Here is an 18,671-nt window from a genome sequence, read left to right on the forward strand (position 1 = left end):
GTAGCTTCCTCGCCGGGCCCGACCGAGACTACATTCTACTATTCTACTATAGCAACAACCTACACTGGACTTGAGGCTTGTTTACTCCCGGGAATTGTCTGTCAGTAATTGATGGCTGATACATATGGCCTAGGCATCTATTTGAGTTATCTTACACTAAACAGTCCAATGGCTCAGACTCCGCATGAAGGATTGCCGTCAGACAGCGGGCTTACTGGTAGTACTATGCTTACTGTACTATATATACTAAAAGTTCATTCACGTTCAATGACAAGATCACCCAGACTATCTTAACTACTAATATTACTGCCTATTAGTGGCTCAGTGACAGAAAAATGGACTCTGACACATTTAGTCAGACCGATTCAAGCTAGACTTGCATGCAATGATTCTAAATATAAAGTCAATCTGAGCGATTGGCGCCTGTCACAGCCTGAATCTGCGTGCTAAATTGAACCCGACATCTACAACTAACCGCACCGCCTTAAAGCAGGAAGGGTACGCTCACTCATACTACTAACTGACTTGGCTAGTATAAGCAACACCCTCCATGGTTTCAACAGACACTGCCACTTTACTGTGGAGGGCACCCTCTACCCACCGTCAGAACTAGCCATCTTTGCGGGTGAATTTTTGCGAGGCGTGGCGAAGCGAACTCAGCGCTTCCCGACTTCCAGAGCGGCTCAGGCACTTGGCAGATGACGATCGTCTCTCATTTGCGGATCGCCCGTTGCAGGACGGAGCCGATGACATCGACCGGCCTCGCTGCACGGCGGCCCACGACTTATCTTCGTGTTCGCAACCACTTTTTTTTTCTTCTAGCCAGATCAGTGCCTCGTGAAACGCTATTCGTACCTACTAGCCCTTACTCCGCACACTTTATTCCTCTTCACTATCCCCTCATTCTGTTCGCCATTCTGCTCTTCGGTTGATCCCCTCCCCATCTAGCCCCTTCCCTCCCTTATCTACTTGGACCCTTCTTTCCGCGCATCTCGACACAACCACCACTCCCAACTACCGTTACAATGAGTCTCTGTGGTCGCCAAAAGGTTGTTCGACGTAAGATGGTGCTATTGTCAGTTTCACCAAGCCTTGGCAGTTACATTTGATGGGCAGATTGCTGATTCCAGATAAGAGGGGACGGCGCTTGCGGCAAGACCTCGGCCCTGAATGTCTTCACCAGAGGGTGGGCACCCCTTGTATTTTTCTCTTGTGGTCGAGACCGCTAACTTTCTGGTAGATACTTTCCTACGGTCTAGTGAGGATGACCTTTCTGAACGCTGATTTCCTGTTGCGATATTAATCTTTCCCACTTACATAGTGAGCCTACTGTATTCGGTGCGCATGTTCTTCCTTGGCTTATGATGATCATATTACTGACCGTTGTGCTTTCCAGAAAACTACGTGCATGGTACTTCCTCCTCCCTACATAAACCGGGCTCGCATGCTCACATTCATCTAAGATATCTTCGTGGACAATGTACACATGGAATTGTCGCTATGGGATACGGCCGGCCAGGAAGAATTTGACCGACTGCGCGCGCTATCATACGAGGACACACACGTGATTATGCTTTGTTTCAGCGTGAGGATTCCCGCTCCTCGAGGAATGGACAAGAGGTTGACTCCTACTAGGTTGACAGTCGCGATTCGTTCGAGAACGTGGCGAGCAAATGGATTGAAGAGATCTCGGAGAACTGCGCCGGCGTCAAATTGGTGCTTACTGCCCTCAAGTGTGATCTGAGAAAGGATGAGTTCCTCAACGACAACCCGAACGCGATCACCTACGAAGAAGGACTGGCGAAAGCCAAGGAAATTGGTGCTGTGAAATACCTGGGTAAGGGCGACTCCCACGCCGTGATGTCATTCGCGTGATGGTTCCTAACTTCTTGACAGAGTGCTCCGCCGTGCAGAATCGTGGTATCATGGAAACATTCTACGAAGCTGCAAAGGTCGCCCTGGAAGTCAGAACTCAGGGCTCTAACGGATCTGGCGAACGGTGTGTCATTCTCTAGACATGCCGCTGGCCATCCTTCATGACTTGTCGACTATTGCATTGCTCTGTTCTTATACCCTTCTACCTGCTTGCTCTTCAGCCATTGAGCTGGATCATTTGCTGTGACCGTTCCAACCGGGGGAATGCCCTGGTTTTCCCATCACTGGCATCGAGCTATCATATCCTGGGCGTTTTCAGCCTGTCATGCCTTGCTCTGTTCTCTTCTCTATATATACTTGTTGGACCCCTTGTTGTAATCCTGTATACCTAATGTTTGCTCTGGGGATACCTTCCAGAAAAGCGCGCCAGTCGGGACTCACCCATGGCTGCTTATCTATATTCCATCATTCGCTCTGGTCGATCACCGCATCGACCATTGGTATAGACTATGCAAATGTACCATTGATAATGAACACGCCGTATCTCGCGTACTCAATAATCTCCTTCCAACTCCTTCTCAACTGCACCCTCCCCCCAAGCATGCAAAGTCTATAACCACACTTACTCCAATTCCTCTTTCAACAAATCGTCCTCACTCACCCTATACACCTCGTCAATACCCTCCCCCGTCGCCCCCTCCCCACAAGCAAAATCCCCATTCACCCTCCCAACAAACTTCCCCACAAACCTCCCAGCCACCTCCTCAACCGTCACCCCCTCCACCCCAAGCCCCTGCAAACTCGTCGTCTCCCTCCCCTCCAACCCACACGCCACAATCTGCCGAAACCACCACATCGGCTCCTCCGTCACATTCAACCCAATCCCATAACTACTAATATGTCTCCGAAGATGCACCCCCACCGCCGTAATCTTCTTCGGTAGCTCACCTTTCCCCCCCTCAGACCCTCCATGTTGTTTCCGTCCATGCACCCAAACCCCCGGATCCTCCGTCACCATCCCCCTCACCCCATACTCCCTCAACACATCAATCACACTATTCTCCAACAACCGTATATGACACCGCGGCGTGAGTCCCAGCCGTCGTAGATCCAGAATCGTGTATGCGACCAACTGGCCGGGGCCGTGGTAGGTCGTTTGTCCGCCGCGCAGGGTGGGGTGGTATTCCGCTACACCGGAGGTAGGGTCATAAGCGGTGTTGGGTTGTGGGGAGGTCAGGATCTGGCGGATTGGTTCGAGGCTGGGTGGGAGGGACAGTGTGTTGGCATTGGCATTGTTGAGGGTGTTGGAGGGTGGGAGGTCGCGCCGGCCGGTCGTGTATACGGGATTCGGGCTGAAGGTTATTATGGTGGGGTCTGGGGGGTTCGGGGTGAGGTGCTTTTTGTGTGAGAGGAGTCGGCTTGTCAGTGTTTGTTGGATGTTGGCGACCCGGCTGAAGGGGGTTATGTTGGGGAGGTGAAGGTGGGCGAGGCGCATTTTTGGTGCTGGTTTGTTGCTTGGTTGGTTGGGTTCCGTTTTGGGTGGTGGTGGAGGTGGGATTGGGATTGGGATTGATATTGGTGGGTTGTTAGGATCGGTGGTGTGTTTGCATTTGAGATAGAGAATTTAGAGAGGGTATGGGGTGTGGGATTGGGTGAAGTTATTGAATAGGTAGTACTAGTTGGTGTGAATTTATTGAGCTTGCGCTTTGATAAGATTGGACGTCACTCCCCCGGATTGTAATGTCATGTGATGAGGAACGCAATTCCGATCTCGATTTCGTGCTTTCTTTCCCACACCTGGAGCTTAATTTGAGTTTGAGTTTGCTTGTAGCATTCAAGTTTTCTATGTACTGCAGTGGATACTTCCATTTTGGTCCAGGAGCATGATTGCGAGATCGTGTCTGCAGAGATCTTCAGGAACCGAGTGCGCCGAACCTTCCGATGACTGACTGGACCTAGGCAGTCTGCAACACTCGCATATCTGCTTGCTTACTTGCAATTTCCCAGGTTCGTTCTTTCACTCATAAAGTTTGATATACAAAATAGTATAGATTTCAAAACGCATTACTCGGGCGCAACGCCATTGACCATCGTTCCCTGCGTGCCCTCACCCTCCGCTACCAACTGCCAATCCCTCACGCCACCCTTCCAGTCTGCAATGCGGCCCTCGCGCACCTGAACAGTCACGACGCGGACATCGCTGTCAATTGAGATACTGGGCCGTCTTTGACCGGGTTGCTGCTGCAACTGTTGTCCGAAAGTGCCCAGCTCTTCCTCGAAGGTGTTGTTCTCCAGATGCTGCTTCTTGCACCATGCCTCCTCTTCAGAGCCAGGTTCCAAGAAGCGCGCGGTACCAGCGATAGTTGTGGAGATACTGGAAAGGGCGCTCGTGTTCAGGTTCAACAACAGGCTCGCCAAAGAGGACCGTGTGGCTGCAGGCGGGGGAGACCCTTCGCGACCATCGGGGTTGGGAGCCCGGGTTGGCGGACGGTGCGAAACCCAGTCATGGACCAGAAGGGACACGCGAGGGTTGGTGAGCAGATGGTTGGTTTTGCGAGAGGAAGGGTTGGTGGTCATGATAATTGTCGGATACGGGTCATAGGGAGTCGAGGGGAGGTAGGTGTAGGACATGAGCGAGATGTGCGGGGTCAAGCCATCACATGTTGCAAGGTGAAGCTGGCAGCGTACAATATCAGTTTCCGATCACAATGACGGTATAAAGGTATAGAAATTGCAGTACTCACGAATCGAGAATTCTTCAGACATGAAATCACCTCCGTTGGGAGGGTAGTCCCGACATGCGGATGAGTAGTTGTGGCTGAGGCCTCGTACGAGAGGGGAGGGTTTATAGAATCCGCCATAGTGTAGGACACGGAGAAAATATATTCAGAGACTAGGTAGGTTAAGAGGTGCTGGATGTCAAGTGTAGCAAGTGCGCTTGGACTCTGTCGAGTCAACGAGCTCTCAGGTAGGACAGTACACAGTGAGTGGCAGTGGCAGTGGCAGTGGCGGGCCAGCTCAGCTGGAGGGGTGTGACCGGCAACCAGATGAGCTACCGCATTGGGTCTACCGGACTAGTCTCGTTTAGTACTAGCCATCCGGGCCCGGATCACTGCGCGGCTCGCTTCTGATTACATAAGAGACAGCTCCGGTCACGACGTCATCGGTGCTGGGAGCTACACTTGAGGCGGTGATGGATGCTGCCAGTATCATCAGCTCTTCACTTACCGAAAACCCCGGTGAGTTAGAGGCAATTGATGAGCCGTTACCAATCGGGTTGAAGATCTTAATGAAGATAACCTCATTTCCCGTTATCATGTCCGTAGCCGTGAACGCGGAGGAAAGGAAGCAAGACCGCTTTCGTCATGGTCTCGGAGATGCAGGGCCAGGCAACGAAGATCGGCCTAGACAAATGGAATGGACAAATCATGAGGAATGTCTATCTCGGGGACTACACATCATCCGCAGAAGAAAACAAGAGCTGTATCAGCATAATGGGATTAGTACACTAGGGCTGGGATTGGTGATCAGCCCTTATATAAGGCAGGCCCCAGCTCAAGTTACATTGGCAGTAGCCGAGAACGAGAGAGAAAGCACAGCCCAGTTACGTTATTTAGCAGAACAGACAAGACAGGTCTTGTCTCTTCACAGGCTTGTTTCCCCGCACTTTTCCAGTTTAATGAGCAAGTGACGCCTTTTTCCCCAGTTTCCCACTTGTGCCGTCCGGAAGTACCGTAACCACTCAACTACCTTTCCTTCCTCTTTCTCTCTCTCTCTCTTTTCCTCTCCTCTTCCCTCCCCCATTCACTCTCCACACTCTCCCTCCATTGGCTCTATTCGATTGTCACCTAATATCCTACATACCCGTGGCTTATAACCGACAACCGTCATTGGGGATTATTACTTCTCCGCCCGACAATTCGACCTTCCTCTTTGCTGATCCTGGACTCTAAAGCTTGCGACCTGACTGGTTCCGTGGACTCCTGCTGCAGTGCGCCTTCCCTTCAGCCGTCGGTCAGGTCGTTGTAACGCATCGCGTGTCTACCTACCTCTCCCATCCCTGCCCTTACCTGCTGTCTCAGTTACTCTTTCTACATCTACTCATCTACTTCCCCTCTCCTGTCGGTAAAACCCCTCTTCTCTTGTGTCGCCTTTCGCAGTCTAATCGCTGTCGTTGGGCTCCTCTTTTGTATTTGCTGTCAACCCGACACACGTCCATCCATCCTTCATTTTACCTGTCCCCCTCGTTCCTTGCCCGACTACTCTGTCCTGCCTCTATTTTGTGAAGAATCTCCCCACTGTATCCCTTGCTTCAGCATCCGTTTCTGTATAGCTATCAGCTTCCTACGGAATCATGCTCAACCCACGCTTGTTGCGGCCGGCGTCTTCGCTGGTTCGCCCCTTCAGTTCCACTGCCACTGCCTCCCGCGCCCCCTCTATCCGTGACATCACCCCCGACTCGGCTGCTGAGTTCAACGCACGTCAGAAGGAGTTTCGCGAGAACCTAGAGGTTGCTCGCAAGAAGAGAGAACAGCAAGAGAGTCAGTCTGTCGATGCTTCTGGTTCTACCTCTGCCCCATCCCCTGCATCCCGTGACCGCCTTCGTGAGTACGCTACCGCTCCCACTGCTCCAGGTGAGAGCAATGCGAGCAGTAACAAACATCCCGTTTTTGATGCCGCTGAAGTTCTTGATAATAAGGCTTTGGGCTCACTTTCTACCCACCGTATTATAGGAGACGAGCAGCTGCAGGAAGCCAGTCAGTCTCCGAAGCGCGGCCCCCTGTCGTCGCTCATCTACGGAACGAAGGAAGGCCAGCAGCTGGACAAAGATATCGAACGGTCATTCTCGCAGGTTCTCGCTCGTGGAAAATACGTACATTCCATCGTCTTTCACGACGTGAAGCCCGATAAAGTTGACGACTATGTGAACCTCGTCGGCCAGTGGTACCCTCGCATGGCTGCCGACCCTGAAAACCGGGTGAACCTGGTTGGCAGCTGGCGCACGCAGGTTGGAGATAATGACACTTTTGGTAATTGACTTGACGCGCCCATCCAGTCTTTCCAGTTGCGCTGAGAATGCCTGTGTTACTATGGATGCTAACGGCTCTTGCAGTTCACATCTGGGAATATCAGCGGTATGAAGGTTACCATGCTTCCCTCCACAACATCTCCTGTCACCCCGAATTCCCCGAATTTGACCGGCAGTTGAAGGGCTTGATCAAGAGCAAGAAGACGTCGCTGATGCAGGAATTCTCTTTCTGGCCCACGACGCCTCCACGGCGCCTGGGCGGCCTCTTTGAGCTCCGATCATACACTCTTCATCCCGGAAATCTTCTGGAGTGGGAAACACACTGGCGTCGTGGCCTCAAGGCCCGCCGGGAGGTGATGGAGGGCGTTGGGGCATGGTTTGTTCAAATTGGGGACCTGAACACTGTGCACCATCTCTGGCAGTTCGCGAACCTCGAAGAGCGCAAAGTCCGCCGTGAGCAGTCCTGGGGTATCGAAGGCTGGGGGGAAACGGTCCACAAGACGGTGCCACTTATCCAGACCATGCAGAGTCGGATCTTGATTCCTATGCCCTGGAGTCCTGTTGGCTAAGCCGGTTCAGCTCGACGATCATCACATGGTCTTGATCACGGGGTGAGTTTTCCAGGACCCAGGCAGACGGAGCCAAGCCCGATGACTTGTGTTCCTCAACGGTCCGAGCGCCATGAGCAGAGAAGGAATAGGAGGTATGGGGGATAGACAGGAGACCAATCAAGGATGGAGCGAGTCAGCCCTGTCTACTGTTGCAGCGAATGCCGAATCAGGAGGCCCTCGAGCCGTCTGGGGTAGTGTACACACTCGGCACGCTGCTCATTGCTCCTCTCACGAGCCGGCCTTGGTGCCCTTTGTGTATCGTATCTAGCATTAGCATATCTATGTTCAAACTGACATCTTGTTGTATCTGTTATCCCCGTCTCCTGTCTATCTCCAGACTACGTATCTACAAAGTAGACGACCAGCTGCTGTAAACAAAGTTGATCCATGGCCCCGCTTGACTGTTCTAGCGTATCCTGCGCGACTCCGCTTTGTCGACGACTAAATTCATTTCCGTCATGGGCAGCTGCCTCGGGTCCTCGCGCGACTCAGCAGACTGGTTGCTGGTGTGCTGGCGCTCCCCACCTGTCCCACGACGATCACAGACGGGCTTCCGTAGCAGGACTGGTTGTTGGAAATGAGGAGACGTGGGTGCGGTCTTGTCTCCTCCGTCCGAGGTAAACCAGCAAATGAAAAGCAGCACGGCACGTGGGTATTCCGCGGGAATCCACCTGGTCCTTCGATGCTGTGCGGTGGGATTCTTCGCAGCGACTAAAGTCGTTGAAAGTTCTTGGCTGTTGAAGAGAGGAGGGACCGCCTCGATACGGCTTCCTCACTGGCCTTTTTGGCTCCCCGCGTCCGCCCTCCCGTCTTTGCCTTGACTTTTCCGCCGGCAGAAAAAAAAGTTACTAGAAAATTCAAGGCCAGCATCAACAAGCTGCACCCACTTCTTTCTTCCTCGCCGCGTCGCTATTTCTTTTTTATTCTCCCCACTCGCGCTACTTTATCTTCTTCTTTTCTTTTTTTCTTCTTTTACTTCAACACTTCTACTTCGACCGTGTCCTTTTATAAACTTCATCTTTAATCTTTGAGCAACCCTTTCTCCGCTCCCCTGGCCCTGGTTCGCCTTCTCCGGCCCTTGTTTCCTTCTTTACCGCGCGGCATCTGCAATTCTGGCGTCAACTGCAGCCCGCTTCCCGGTTTGACTTTCATCGCGTCAAAGACTCAAGAGACCATATACTTCCGGTCATCTTGACCATCTAGATTTACAGGCCCTATTGCTCGCTGTAGCTCAGGTCCGTCTGACTAACAGGCAACATGGTGTACATTCGCCAGCATCAACTACCCAAGCTGCGGGAATACCGTTATGCAGGAGTCGATCTTTCGCTTGTTAGCCGCTTTGTCCTCAAGCCGTTCTATAATAACTTCGTGATCAAGTTCTTCCCTATGAGCATGGCGTAAGTGACGATACTGGCTTGTTTCGTCCTCTAGTTTTGTTCTATTCTCGTCTGGCTAACAGCCTTTTTCCCTCCCCGGTCTTAGTCCTAATGCCGTAAGTCATCTTAGCCCTGGACTGGCCCTGCTGCGACAAAGACCAATAACTGAGGACTGGTAGATTACCCTGACTGGGTTCTTCTTTGTGGTAGTCAACTTCATCACCATTCTCTGGTACAACCCGACCCTAGACCAGGACTGCCCGCCCTGGGTCTATGCCAGTTGCGCCATCGGGTTGTTCCTTTACCAGACGTTTGACGGCGTAGACGGCATCCAAGCGTACGAACTGCCCCTTGCGCCCCATTCTTGATGTGATTATCTTGTCCGCTGGTAGACTGGATGCTAAATCTGATCTTGCAGGCGGAGAACCAAGCAAAGCGGTCCTCTGGGTGAGCTGTTTGATCACAGTAAGTTAATGGGTCGGCTTGACCACTTTTAAATGATGGATTGGGAATTAAGCTTCGCCTGCAGGTGTCGATGCATGCAACACGGCCTTGGGAGTTTTGATCTTCGCGGCGGCCATGAACCTCGGCCAATCTTGGGCAACTGTGTTGACCCTATTCGGATGTAGGTGGTTGGACAAGTCTATGAGTACTGGGCGATGCTGATAAGATGCAGCGACTATGACCTTCTATGTCCAGACCTGGGATGAATACTACACCCAGGTGTTGACTCTGGGAATCATCTCGGGCCCCGTCGAGGGTGTCCTCACTCTCTGCGTTGTGTTTGGCTTCACGGCCTACATGGGCGGTGGCAGCTTCTGGCATCGCTCCATGCTGGAGACCGTTGGGGTTCCCAAGTTGGCCTTCATCCCAGAGCACATCTACGACATGGCCTTTACGCAGTGGTATCTCGTCTACGGCGGAGTCCTCCTGTTCTTCGCCACCGCCTCTAGCATCGTGCATGTCATGCAGGTGCGCCGCGAGCGTGGTCAGGACCCGATCAAGCCCCTGTATGGCCTACTCCCCCTGGTCGCGGTGTGGACTCTTGTGCCGGCTTATCTTTACCTGCAACCCACCATCCTGGAGAACTACATGGTCCCGTTCTGCCTGTACGTCGGCATGATCAATGCGTACGCCGTGGGAAAGATGATCTGCGCGCACCTGGTCAAGGCCAGCTTCCCTTACTTCAACATGCTCCTGATCCCTCTTGCTTTGGCAGTGCTCGACAGCGCTGGTGCGGTCTTTGGGTACTGGCCGAGTCTTCTGGGTGACGGAGTGAGGCAGATTGCTTTCGTCTGGGCGTGCCTGGGTCTGTCGATCGGCGTTTACGGCAGCTTCGTGGTAGGTGTCATGCATGACCATTCGAGGGCGAGACGCTAATTGCAAACAGCACGACATCATCACGACGATATGCGACTATATTGACATTTGGTGCTTGACGATCAAGCACCCTCACGTGGAGGTGGTGACCGCCAATGGAGAGGCGAAGAAGTCGAACTAATGAGGATGCGAATGATGGCGGTGAGGGTACGAAAGAATGGAGTCCATGTGGAGAACGTCGAATCGCATAAGACGGTAGACGGTAGATTAATTGGACGACGCAGCCGTTCGTGCATCCTGGCCTTGCGCTATCAGGAGCATTGGAACCGAGTCGCAAGTCGTCCGGTGTCTGAATGGCAGGCACATGTCACCGGACCGGAAACGTATGTCATGGCCGTATCTAAGCAGCGTATTGGATTAGCGATAGAAATGTATTTGTATGAGATCAGCAGTTGCCGAGTGGCGACAATGCGTCAACCACCGTAATCTCTCTGCCCGTCCGAGTAACAGGTAAATAGATAGTAGTACAAAGTAAGAAAGGGAGCTCCATCGAAGGACCTTGGAGCATCTAGCAGCATCTGGCGGCTGATATAAGCGGCCCGTGATTGGTGGAGACGGCATCAGCCACAGGGGCCACCGCCGGGCGGTGGCAAAAGTGCTTGTTCGGGCAGTATTAGCGAGAGGGCTGCAACCCTATGCGCCCCCCAAACGGGCCGCCGTGGGTGACGCCGTCGAGAATTCCCTTCAGCGCTCGCCATCTCCACGAGACCACCTTTTCGCTTTCACCCTCAAGCAGGCCATCTCCATCAGCGCTTCATTCAACTCCCTTCGCTGATCGACTTTTTGTCTCGTCAAGATGGTACGTTCTACCCCTACGATGCCATCCCACAACTTGCCCAACATATCTCCCTGCATGTTTGCATAGAAATGGCCATCGCCGCTAGCCATCTGTGCACCCCGTCGTCGCCACCATCCCGTCGCCGCAGGCATCTCGAAATTTTTATCGAAAGGAAAGAAAGAATGTTAGACTGACGGATATCCCTTCGGAATAGGTTCTCGCGGTCGACCTCCTCAACCCCGCGCCTCAGGCTGAGGCCCGCAAGCACAAGCTCAAGGTATGAACAATTCCATATCGGGAAAAAAAGTGATCGATAAGGGATGGATGGAATGGGTTGGCTGATATCGGTTACTCCTTCGACAAACAGACCCTTGTGCCTGCTCCCCGTTCCTTCTTCATGGACGTCAAGTGCCCCGGCTGCTTCACCATCACCACCGTCTTCTCCCACGCCCAGACCGTCGTCGTCTGCGCTGGTTGCTCGACCGTCCTCTGCCAGCCCACCGGTGGTAAGGCCCGTCTCACTGAGGGCTGCTCTTTCCGCCGCAAGTAAACGTCTCGACGCAACCGTGCCGGAGCGATGATGAAAGCAATGTGGCGTTCTTCAATGATGATGGATTAATATATCTCGTTTTTCTGAGGAAACAGATTCAGATAGAAGATGGAATCCTCGCCCCTTGCGAGAAAGCCCTGCGGAACCACACAGACAAGGGAAATGAAAAAAATTTTTGACCAGGCACAGAACCTCGTTTTTGATACACCTCTTCAAAAAAAGCGTTTTACTACTTTTTTTTTATCTTCCTACATCTCTGCGCAGGGGAGTTCCGGATATCTGGCACATGATCGGTCCATACTACCAAAAACTACTCTTGCCTTTTATCTTTTCTCTTGATTTTCGCGTGATGATTATCGTTTTTCGACAAACTTATGTTCCTTGTACCTACGACGGATGTACCTCGAACAGGGGCACGATATGGGGAAAAATCATACAACGCCACCAGTCACGTCTGCACATAAGCTTCTGCCGGTTGCCGCAGGAATTCGGATATTATGGAAGGAGGAAAAAAACAGATCTCCATCGTGGAGAAGATGAATGATGGCGGCTCCGGTATTGTTGCGGAGCGGCGTGACTGGCTGCAGGAGTCTGGTTACTAGGTCTGAGAGGACAGTGCCGGCACTGCAGAGTTGTGATACCCCTCGTGTGGTAGCAATCGTATGTTTTATATTGGTCAGTATGGACTCTCGCGTGTAGTAGTAGAGCAGTAGCCCCTCGTAATGTGTAGATCTGGCCCGCATCTCCGCAATGTCGAAGCTGGGGTCACCGAGTGCCCTTGCATCTAGACCAAAACGCAGCCCGTATGAGTGCCACCAACTGGATTGTACGTAGAGATACGCCCTAGCGACCAAGTGATCACCTAGGCATGACTTCAACAACCCTCTACATTCCAGATTTCACACCCGGAAAGCCAAAGCCCATCCCCATATCGTAGAAAGGACGATACCCCAACCAACTAAGTACTCCGTAGTAACCACCATCTACCCATCCACCCGGCTTATCTTATCTCCTCACATCCTCCTCCCACTAGTACTTTTTCTCTCCCCGACACCTCCCTCATACACTTACCCAATCCCTTTTAAACCACAAAATCACCCTCACACCTCCCCCTCAAACCCCTCAAACAAACAAAATCCCAAACCGAGAAAGAAAAAAAAACCAAAGATGCCCCCCCTCAAACTCCTCTGCCTCCACGGCTACACGCAATCCGGCCCCCTCTTCCACGCCAAATCCCGCGCCGTGATAAAACACCTCACCAAGACCCTCCTCCCCACAACCGGCTACACAATCACAACGACCTACCCAACGGGTCCCATCCACCTCCTCCCCTCCGACATCCCGGGCTACGAGCCCTCCACCACACAAGGTGGCTCTACCACCACCAGCGATGACACTCCCACCGAAGCCTACGGGTGGTTCCGACGCTCCTCGACCGCGAACCCACCGCTCTACACAGACCTGCACTTGGGTCTAGAGACGATCGCGAATGTGATCAAGACAGAGGGGCCGTTTGACGGTGTAGTGGGGTTCTCGCAGGGTGCGGCGATGGCGGCGATTGTGGCGGCGTTGTTGGAGCCCGGGAGGGAGGAGGTGATGGATAAGTTTGTGAGGGAAGGGAGTGTGTTTGAGGAGAACGGGGAGAATGTTAAGGGGTTTGAGGTCCCGAGTGTTTGGTGGGAGTGTGTGAGGAGTGTTGGGCAAGGGCAGTTGAAGTTTGCGGTGTGTTATAGTGGGTTTAGGGCGCCGGGGCCGAGGTATAGCGGGTTTTATGAGGGGGGTGTGAAGACACCTGTGTTGCATGTGTTGGGGTCGTTGGATGCCGTGGTGGATGAGGGGAGGAGTAGGGCGTTGGTGGAGGTTACTGATGCGGTGGATGTGGAGGGGAGGGTGGTGGTGCATCCTGGGGGGCATTTTGTGCCGGCGCAGAGGCCGTATTTGGATGCTGTGGTGGGGTTTGTGAGGGGGGTTCTTGGGGATGGTGGTAATGGGGGGAAGAAGGAGAAGGAGGAGGTGGATGTTAATGAGATGGAGTTGCCGTTTTAGATTAGAGATAGATAGTGTAGACTATAGATCGAGCGTGTGTGTATGTATGTATGACGATGTCATTATTGTCCCATTCTACTATCATCAATGTGTATATCTGTTATTCTGCTACTCAGAATCTACCGGGCCTTGCCCTTCTCTCGCGTGGGGAGGATCCGCGCCATCATCTCCTCCTTCGTGATCAGGTGGTCGATCCGCTCCAGCAGCCCCAGAAGGCTCTTCATGTCGCTGCTCCATTCGTTCAGCACGTCGTCGGCATCGCGAGGCTTGGCGAAATTGACCAGTCGGGCTGGACGGTCGATCTTGGCGTAGATCGTCTTCGAACAGACCAGCTCGCTGATGTACTTCTCGGTCTCCTCCTCCGTCAGGTCCAGCAGTTCGGTCAACCGGCCCATCTGGATACGTGTGTAGTACTTGGCCACCACCCGCACGTTATGCTCGATCACGCGCTTGCGGAGGTCCTGCCACCTCCGGTACGGCTGGTCTTCGACCGACTGGCTGGGCTGAGGCTTGAAGACATCCGTGTTGCAGAGGTGAGGGCCGAACTGCTCGCCCACCATCGGCCAGCGCATCAGCTCGTGGATGGTGAAGAGCTTCACTAGCCGGCCTTCAACCGGGACGAGGGAGAGCCGCGAGTCCTGTTGGATGCGGTGCAACAGATCGGATTGTTCGTTATCGTAGGGAGACAAGACGATGTAGTAGACAATCCTGGCGAGGACCTGGATGATATTAGCTTGAAGGTACTCACCAGTCTTCTAAGGTAAACTTACGGCGCGAAGCTGCTCCGGGTTGTTCTCCACCGACTCCGTATCCAGCACTTCCCGGTAGTGTTTGCAAACATCGAGATATTTGTAGTCGTGGTTGGCGAGGATAATCTGTTGTTCATAGTAGCGAAGCTTCAAGTCGGTCACGTCATCGTCCACCTCCATCGGTGCCTCATCCGGGCTACGCGTCTTCTCCTTCTCTTCGGCTTCCTTCTTCAGCTTCTCAATCTCCTCTGGGCTCTTCTTCGGCTTGCGGTTGAAGTATCTCTTGTTGATCTTGCGGCTGAGGATGGTGGCCTGTGTCCAGTCGCCCCGTTCTATGCAGAGCGCAACCTGCTCCAGGATGAACTCTGTCTTCTCCCGTCTGGTCATGGAACCGAATGTCTCGACTTGCAACTCGCAAAGAATATCGGCAGCAGCGTTCAGGTCGCCTTGGGTCTTCTTGATGTTGGAAAGGATGCGGGTCACACGGGCTCTCTCGACTTCGACGAAGATCTATGCAGACGCGCATTAGCATGATGCGGAGCTGGACGGGTGGTTATTTCACTGACCTTGCCCTCAGTCACAGTCCGCAGTGTGTGGATGACGGACAGCTTGACATCCAAGTTCGGTGTCTCATCCAAGAATCCCATCACCGTCTGGACCATCTTCGTTACGGCCTGCTTGAGCTGGCCATGCTTCTTGGATAGCAGGAGCACCTGGTCGTTCAGCAGGTTCCAGTCTCCCGAGTTCTTGCTGAGTGTGACGATGGTGATAAGGATGCGCGATGTTGTGGCAAGATCCGAAGCCTGTAGGATGGGTAAGAATCGCGTTGTCGCCAAACGAACGAGGGAAGGACCGTACTTGTCTTGCTTGCTTCTCCAATACAAGGAGCTTGTCAATGGCACCCTGAACATCGGTCTGTTGACGGTCAGTAAATTATATTTGCAGACCTAAAGGTAAAACTCCAACCTTAGCAAGCTGCTCAGCCTCGGGGATCAGCTTGTCAGCATCCTTGGAGAAGTCCTTCTCCGGCTTCAACAGGGTTTCGGACATGGTGACGGGTAAGCGTCACAGCAGGGTCTAAATCAAATCTGGTGGATATCAACCTGAGAAAGAGAAAGACGGATGCAAGATATGGGAGGGATTATGGGGAGAAGATGGGAGTCTGGGGGGAATGATGAAAGATGAGTGGAAGCATGGACTGGATCGGAGCTCTGACGTGCAGCTCGAGCTGGCGGCAGCTGTGTCACGTGATATACACCGCTGCAGCACTTGCACCAGATCAACATCCTTCAACAATACTATTCATATCGTAGACGCGTGCCTCCATCTCTCGATGAAACTGACCTCGCAGCGATATGATTTAAATTTCTGTTGAAAATATGTCAAAAATCCTATATCCGTCGTCTACTATGATGAATGGGACACTCCCGGTTACCAACTAACACGACCTGGCCAATGTTTTGGTTACTAGAATAAACACACAAGGCCACCACGAACATTAGCACTTATATTCTATCAGTGATGGGTTCTCACCAAGTGGAATTGCTTGAACTCTCTAAAATACTGAACTATCAAACACAACTCTTCTCAATGAACATATCATGACATATGTTCGCGTCTAGAGTCATGCGCCCGAATCACACCCGTCATGGGATATAACTTTTGAGCATATCTCGACTATACTCTGTTCTGCCAGATATCATGATAAGAGTATAAGATGTTGAACAGTCATTTCAGCTAATACTCATTGTTACTATGAATCAGGCACCATACTGAATCTCCCAATCCGGGGTTGGCTTACCTAAGCCACTGCATGCGATCACGCAATATCGCCTTAACCCCATCAGGAAATGCATCTATAAATTTCCCAGAGGCAGAATGACTCCAATTCCGCTGGTTTTCTGTGGCGACTCCGTTTATTAATCGTTGAGATAGTCTTATCGACCTGCCAGACGTGCTGACTGGAGAACGTGGTTCTTATCTGCAGTCGTTGCTCATCAGTTGGCTTTTCCGCGGAGTTGAAGAACCTGGAAACTTAATCGACTCACGACTTCAATTGTGGGATGCAAGCATAAATTACCGTGGGTCCTCCAATTCAGGGTCTTGATTGCTCTTACAACCAAAACTTTTTAAGACAACAACGACCTTCAAGAAAATATCGAAGGTTAGACCGCAAACCCCGCGGTGGCAATTCAAACATGAAGGACGCATCAGATAGTGGTGTTCCGGCACCTCTACTGACAGCCGTGAACGTTGAGTCACAAGTCCATCTGATCATCGGGGCCAACCCTCTTGCAGCAGCCCGTTGTGCCAAAAGTATTGAAGCTGGCGCAAAGCCCGTTCTCATTGCCCCGGACACAGAGAGCCTGCAATACACGTTGGTCGAACGGATTGAGAACGGCTCTTTGAAGTGGCTTCGCAGAGAGTTCAAGGATGAGGATCTCACGAGCCTAGGAAGAGAGGAAGTCGACCGTGTTGTAGACACGGTCTTTGTCACTCTAGGCGGAAACAACCCATTGAGTGCACACATTTCCAAGCTCTGCCGTCGTCTGAGAATTCCAGTCAATGTCTCAGATGCTCCTGAACTCTGTACCTTCAGCTTGCTGTCTACTTATTCGGACGGCCCTCTCCACATCGGCATTACAACTTCAGGGCGCGGCTGTAAGCTGGCGTCACGACTCAGGAGGGAAATCTCCTCGGGACTCCCATCAAATCTCGGAAGTGCCATTGACAGGCTAGGTGCAGTGAGAAAGCGCCTATGGGCGGAGGATTATGCTGCCGGACTATGTGATGCACCGCTAGAGGGTGACGAAGATGATGCAACTGGCCAACGGCACACATTCAATACATTAGTGACAGAAGACGACATCTCTGCAGCCAAGACCCGCCGCATGCGCTGGCTGTCCCAGATCTGTGAATACTGGCCCCTTCGCAAGCTGGCCGCCATCACAGACGAAGATATTAACGCCATTCTTGAGGCCTACTCGTCTAGCAAAGACGGGCCCAAAGATCTCAGCAACTCGGAAACCTTGTCAAAGAAGGGCAAGATTGTTCTTGCTGGCTCCGGCCCAGGACATCCAGATCTACTCACACGCGCAACATACAATGCCATCCAATCCGCCGACATCATCCTGGCCGATAAACTCGTCCCAGCACCCGTCCTAGAACTCATCCCCCGCAGGACAGAAGTCCACATCGCGCGAAAGTTCCCAGGCAACGCAGACCAGGCCCAAGAGGAATTCTTGAAGATGGGCTTGGACTCCCTACGTCGAGGAAGATACGTCCTCCGACTGAAGCAGGGTGACCCCTACCTCTACGGCCGAGGAGGCGAAGAATTCGAATTCTTCCGGGGCGAAGGCTACACACCCGTCGTCCTTCCCGGTATCACCAGTGCACTGAGCGCGCCCCTCTTCGCAGACATCCCCGCCACGCACCGAGGCGTATCCGACCAAGTCCTCATCTGCACAGGCACAGGCCGCAAAGGCGCAGCCCCAGAACCCCCTACTTACGTCCCCACACAAACCGTCGTCTTCTTGATGGCCCTGCACCGTCTGTCCGCGCTCATCGAATCCCTGACCACCGAGCCAGCGGAGGGTGCCCGTCCACGGACCCCATGGCCGAAAGACACTCCATGCGCAATTATCGAGCGAGCCTCCTGCACAGACCAACGCGTCATCCGGTCTACCCTGGAGCACGTCAGCGCTGCCTTCGAAGCCGAGGGCTCAAGACCCCCTGGTCTCTTGGTTGTCGGCGCGAGCTGCCATGTTCTACATCCCGCTCAAGGACAAAAATGGGTCGTGGAAGAGGGATTCCGTGGATTGGATGAATTGCTTACGGAGGTTACGGCTTGTCAGAATGAATGATGCAGGGATAGAAGCTTTATGATCGTTACGGTTACGGATGATGCTCACTTCGGGTTTGGATTTGGACGGATTTTTGTTGCATAGATACCCATATACCGAATAGACGAAAGAAGACTTTTTTTTTGGTCACTTGTTTCCTACTTATTGTATGTGGTTTGGTTGTCTGTTCGTAGAGCTATTGGGCCCTTTTCGGGGGCTGGTATTATGCTGGCCTGGTCTAGATGTAACTGACTAGCGTCGAGTGCATGATCCGTCGGGCGTAGTAGCTAATGGGCTAGGAAGTAGTTGCTGACATGAGCAGCATTGCATGATTTACGAATATGCATAGGTAAATGAGTGTGACGGAACCTATCAGGTTGAAAGACTAATAAGGGTCTCTCGAGCGTGAACGTGTGCATGGTAGCTAGCTATGTT

The 18,671-nt window shown here is 52.5% G+C and overlaps 9 protein-coding genes across 9 annotated transcripts; 6 read left to right on the forward strand and 3 right to left on the reverse strand.

Annotated features, from left to right (window-relative positions):
• Positions 1-653: 653 nt before the first annotated feature.
• rho3 (Rho family GTPase RHO3) lies at positions 654-2,382 on the forward strand. The gene is made up of 8 exons (XM_025682103.1): positions 654-1,075; positions 1,136-1,186; positions 1,241-1,258; positions 1,322-1,338; positions 1,397-1,411; positions 1,464-1,585; positions 1,636-1,837; positions 1,897-2,382. The coding sequence occupies exons 1-8, from the start codon at positions 1,026-1,028 to the stop codon at positions 2,013-2,015; spliced, it is 594 nt and encodes a 197-aa protein (XP_025543427.1). The 5' UTR covers positions 654-1,025; the 3' UTR covers positions 2,016-2,382.
• A 115-nt stretch (positions 2,383-2,497) lies between these two features.
• Positions 2,498-3,533, reverse strand: BO79DRAFT_187953 (lipoyl(octanoyl) transferase LIP2; the record flags this gene model as incomplete). Its single annotated transcript, XM_025680569.1, has 1 exon — positions 2,498-3,533. Exon 1 carries the CDS (start codon positions 3,368-3,370, stop codon positions 2,498-2,500), a length of 873 nt encoding a protein of 290 aa, XP_025543428.1. The 5' UTR covers positions 3,371-3,533.
• Positions 3,534-3,710: 177 nt separating this feature from the next.
• BO79DRAFT_284847 (pyridoxamine 5'-phosphate oxidase family protein) lies at positions 3,711-4,869 on the reverse strand. The gene is made up of 2 exons (XM_025688291.1): positions 4,620-4,869; positions 3,711-4,551 (listed from the first exon to the last, which is right to left on the reverse strand). Exons 1-2 carry the CDS (start codon positions 4,734-4,736, stop codon positions 3,940-3,942), a joined length of 729 nt encoding a protein of 242 aa, XP_025543429.1. The 5' UTR covers positions 4,737-4,869; the 3' UTR covers positions 3,711-3,939.
• Positions 4,870-6,229: 1,360 nt separating this feature from the next.
• BO79DRAFT_138410 (NIPSNAP family protein) lies at positions 6,230-7,473 on the forward strand (the record flags this gene model as incomplete). Its single annotated transcript, XM_025678159.1, has 2 exons — positions 6,230-6,905; positions 6,989-7,473. 2 exons carry the CDS (start codon positions 6,230-6,232, stop codon positions 7,471-7,473), a joined length of 1,161 nt encoding a protein of 386 aa, XP_025543430.1.
• Positions 7,474-8,399: 926 nt separating this feature from the next.
• Positions 8,400-10,671, forward strand: BO79DRAFT_166209 (aminoalcoholphosphotransferase). Its single transcript, XM_025679302.1, has 7 exons — positions 8,400-8,912; positions 8,998-9,007; positions 9,071-9,228; positions 9,310-9,356; positions 9,421-9,516; positions 9,568-10,232; positions 10,282-10,671. Exons 1-7 carry the CDS (start codon positions 8,773-8,775, stop codon positions 10,390-10,392), a joined length of 1,227 nt encoding a protein of 408 aa, XP_025543431.1. The 5' UTR covers positions 8,400-8,772; the 3' UTR covers positions 10,393-10,671.
• BO79DRAFT_251102 (40S ribosomal protein eS27) lies at positions 10,565-11,599 on the forward strand (the record flags this gene model as incomplete). The annotated part of the gene is made up of 3 exons (XM_025685850.1): positions 10,565-10,594; positions 11,264-11,326; positions 11,417-11,599. 3 exons carry the CDS (start codon positions 10,565-10,567, stop codon positions 11,597-11,599), a joined length of 276 nt encoding a protein of 91 aa, XP_025543432.1.
• Positions 11,600-12,663: 1,064 nt separating this feature from the next.
• On the forward strand, positions 12,664-13,645 carry BO79DRAFT_235205 (alpha/beta hydrolase; the record flags this gene model as incomplete). Its single annotated transcript, XM_025684457.1, has 1 exon — positions 12,664-13,645. Exon 1 carries the CDS (start codon positions 12,767-12,769, stop codon positions 13,643-13,645), a length of 879 nt encoding a protein of 292 aa, XP_025543433.1. The 5' UTR covers positions 12,664-12,766.
• Positions 13,646-13,712: 67 nt separating this feature from the next.
• Positions 13,713-15,565, reverse strand: BO79DRAFT_166218 (proteasome regulatory particle lid subunit RPN5). Its single transcript, XM_025679303.1, has 5 exons — positions 15,361-15,565; positions 15,253-15,309; positions 14,961-15,197; positions 14,416-14,904; positions 13,713-14,364 (listed from the first exon to the last, which is right to left on the reverse strand). The coding sequence occupies exons 1-5, from the start codon at positions 15,442-15,444 to the stop codon at positions 13,765-13,767; spliced, it is 1,467 nt and encodes a 488-aa protein (XP_025543434.1). The 5' UTR covers positions 15,445-15,565; the 3' UTR covers positions 13,713-13,764.
• Positions 15,566-16,527: 962 nt separating this feature from the next.
• On the forward strand, positions 16,528-18,362 carry BO79DRAFT_207069 (putative siroheme synthase). The gene has a single exon (XM_025682104.1). The coding sequence runs from the start codon at positions 16,593-16,595 to the stop codon at positions 18,255-18,257; it is 1,665 nt and encodes a 554-aa protein (XP_025543435.1). The 5' UTR covers positions 16,528-16,592; the 3' UTR covers positions 18,258-18,362.
• The last annotated feature ends 309 nt before the right edge of the window (positions 18,363-18,671 follow it).

This window comes from Aspergillus costaricaensis (assembly GCF_003184835.1).
Source record: "Aspergillus costaricaensis CBS 115574 unplaced genomic scaffold BO79scaffold_4, whole genome shotgun sequence".
In the NCBI taxonomy this organism is placed as follows: Eukaryota; Fungi; Ascomycota; class Eurotiomycetes; order Eurotiales; family Aspergillaceae; genus Aspergillus; species Aspergillus costaricensis.

Coding starts and splice junctions, on each gene's coding strand:
- rho3 (XM_025682103.1), top strand. CDS start 1,026: ATGAGTCTCTGTGGTCGCCAAAAGGTTGTTCGACGTAAGATGGTGCTA. Junction 1,076..1,135: donor CGACGTAAGATGGTGCTATT/GTCAGTTTCACC, acceptor ATTCCAGATAAG/AGGGGACGGCGCTTGCGGCA. Junction 1,838..1,896: donor TGGTGCTGTGAAATACCTGG/GTAAGGGCGACT, acceptor ACTTCTTGACAG/AGTGCTCCGCCGTGCAGAAT.
- BO79DRAFT_284847 (XM_025688291.1), bottom strand. CDS start 4,736: ATGGCGGATTCTATAAACCCTCCCCTCTCGTACGAGGCCTCAGCCACA. Junction 4,552..4,619: donor GTCTGAAGAATTCTCGATTC/GTGAGTACTGCA, acceptor GTACGCTGCCAG/CTTCACCTTGCAACATGTGA.
- BO79DRAFT_166209 (XM_025679302.1), top strand. CDS start 8,773: ATGGTGTACATTCGCCAGCATCAACTACCCAAGCTGCGGGAATACCGT. Junction 9,229..9,309: donor GGCGTAGACGGCATCCAAGC/GTACGAACTGCC, acceptor CTGATCTTGCAG/GCGGAGAACCAAGCAAAGCG. Junction 9,357..9,420: donor GGGTGAGCTGTTTGATCACA/GTAAGTTAATGG, acceptor CTTCGCCTGCAG/GTGTCGATGCATGCAACACG.
- BO79DRAFT_166218 (XM_025679303.1), bottom strand. CDS start 15,444: ATGTCCGAAACCCTGTTGAAGCCGGAGAAGGACTTCTCCAAGGATGCT. Junction 15,198..15,252: donor TGGAGAAGCAAGCAAGACAA/GTACGGTCCTTC, acceptor CCCATCCTACAG/GCTTCGGATCTTGCCACAAC. Junction 14,365..14,415: donor ACCCGGAGCAGCTTCGCGCC/GTAAGTTTACCT, acceptor AATATCATCCAG/GTCCTCGCCAGGATTGTCTA.
- BO79DRAFT_207069 (XM_025682104.1), top strand. CDS start 16,593: ATGAAGGACGCATCAGATAGTGGTGTTCCGGCACCTCTACTGACAGCC.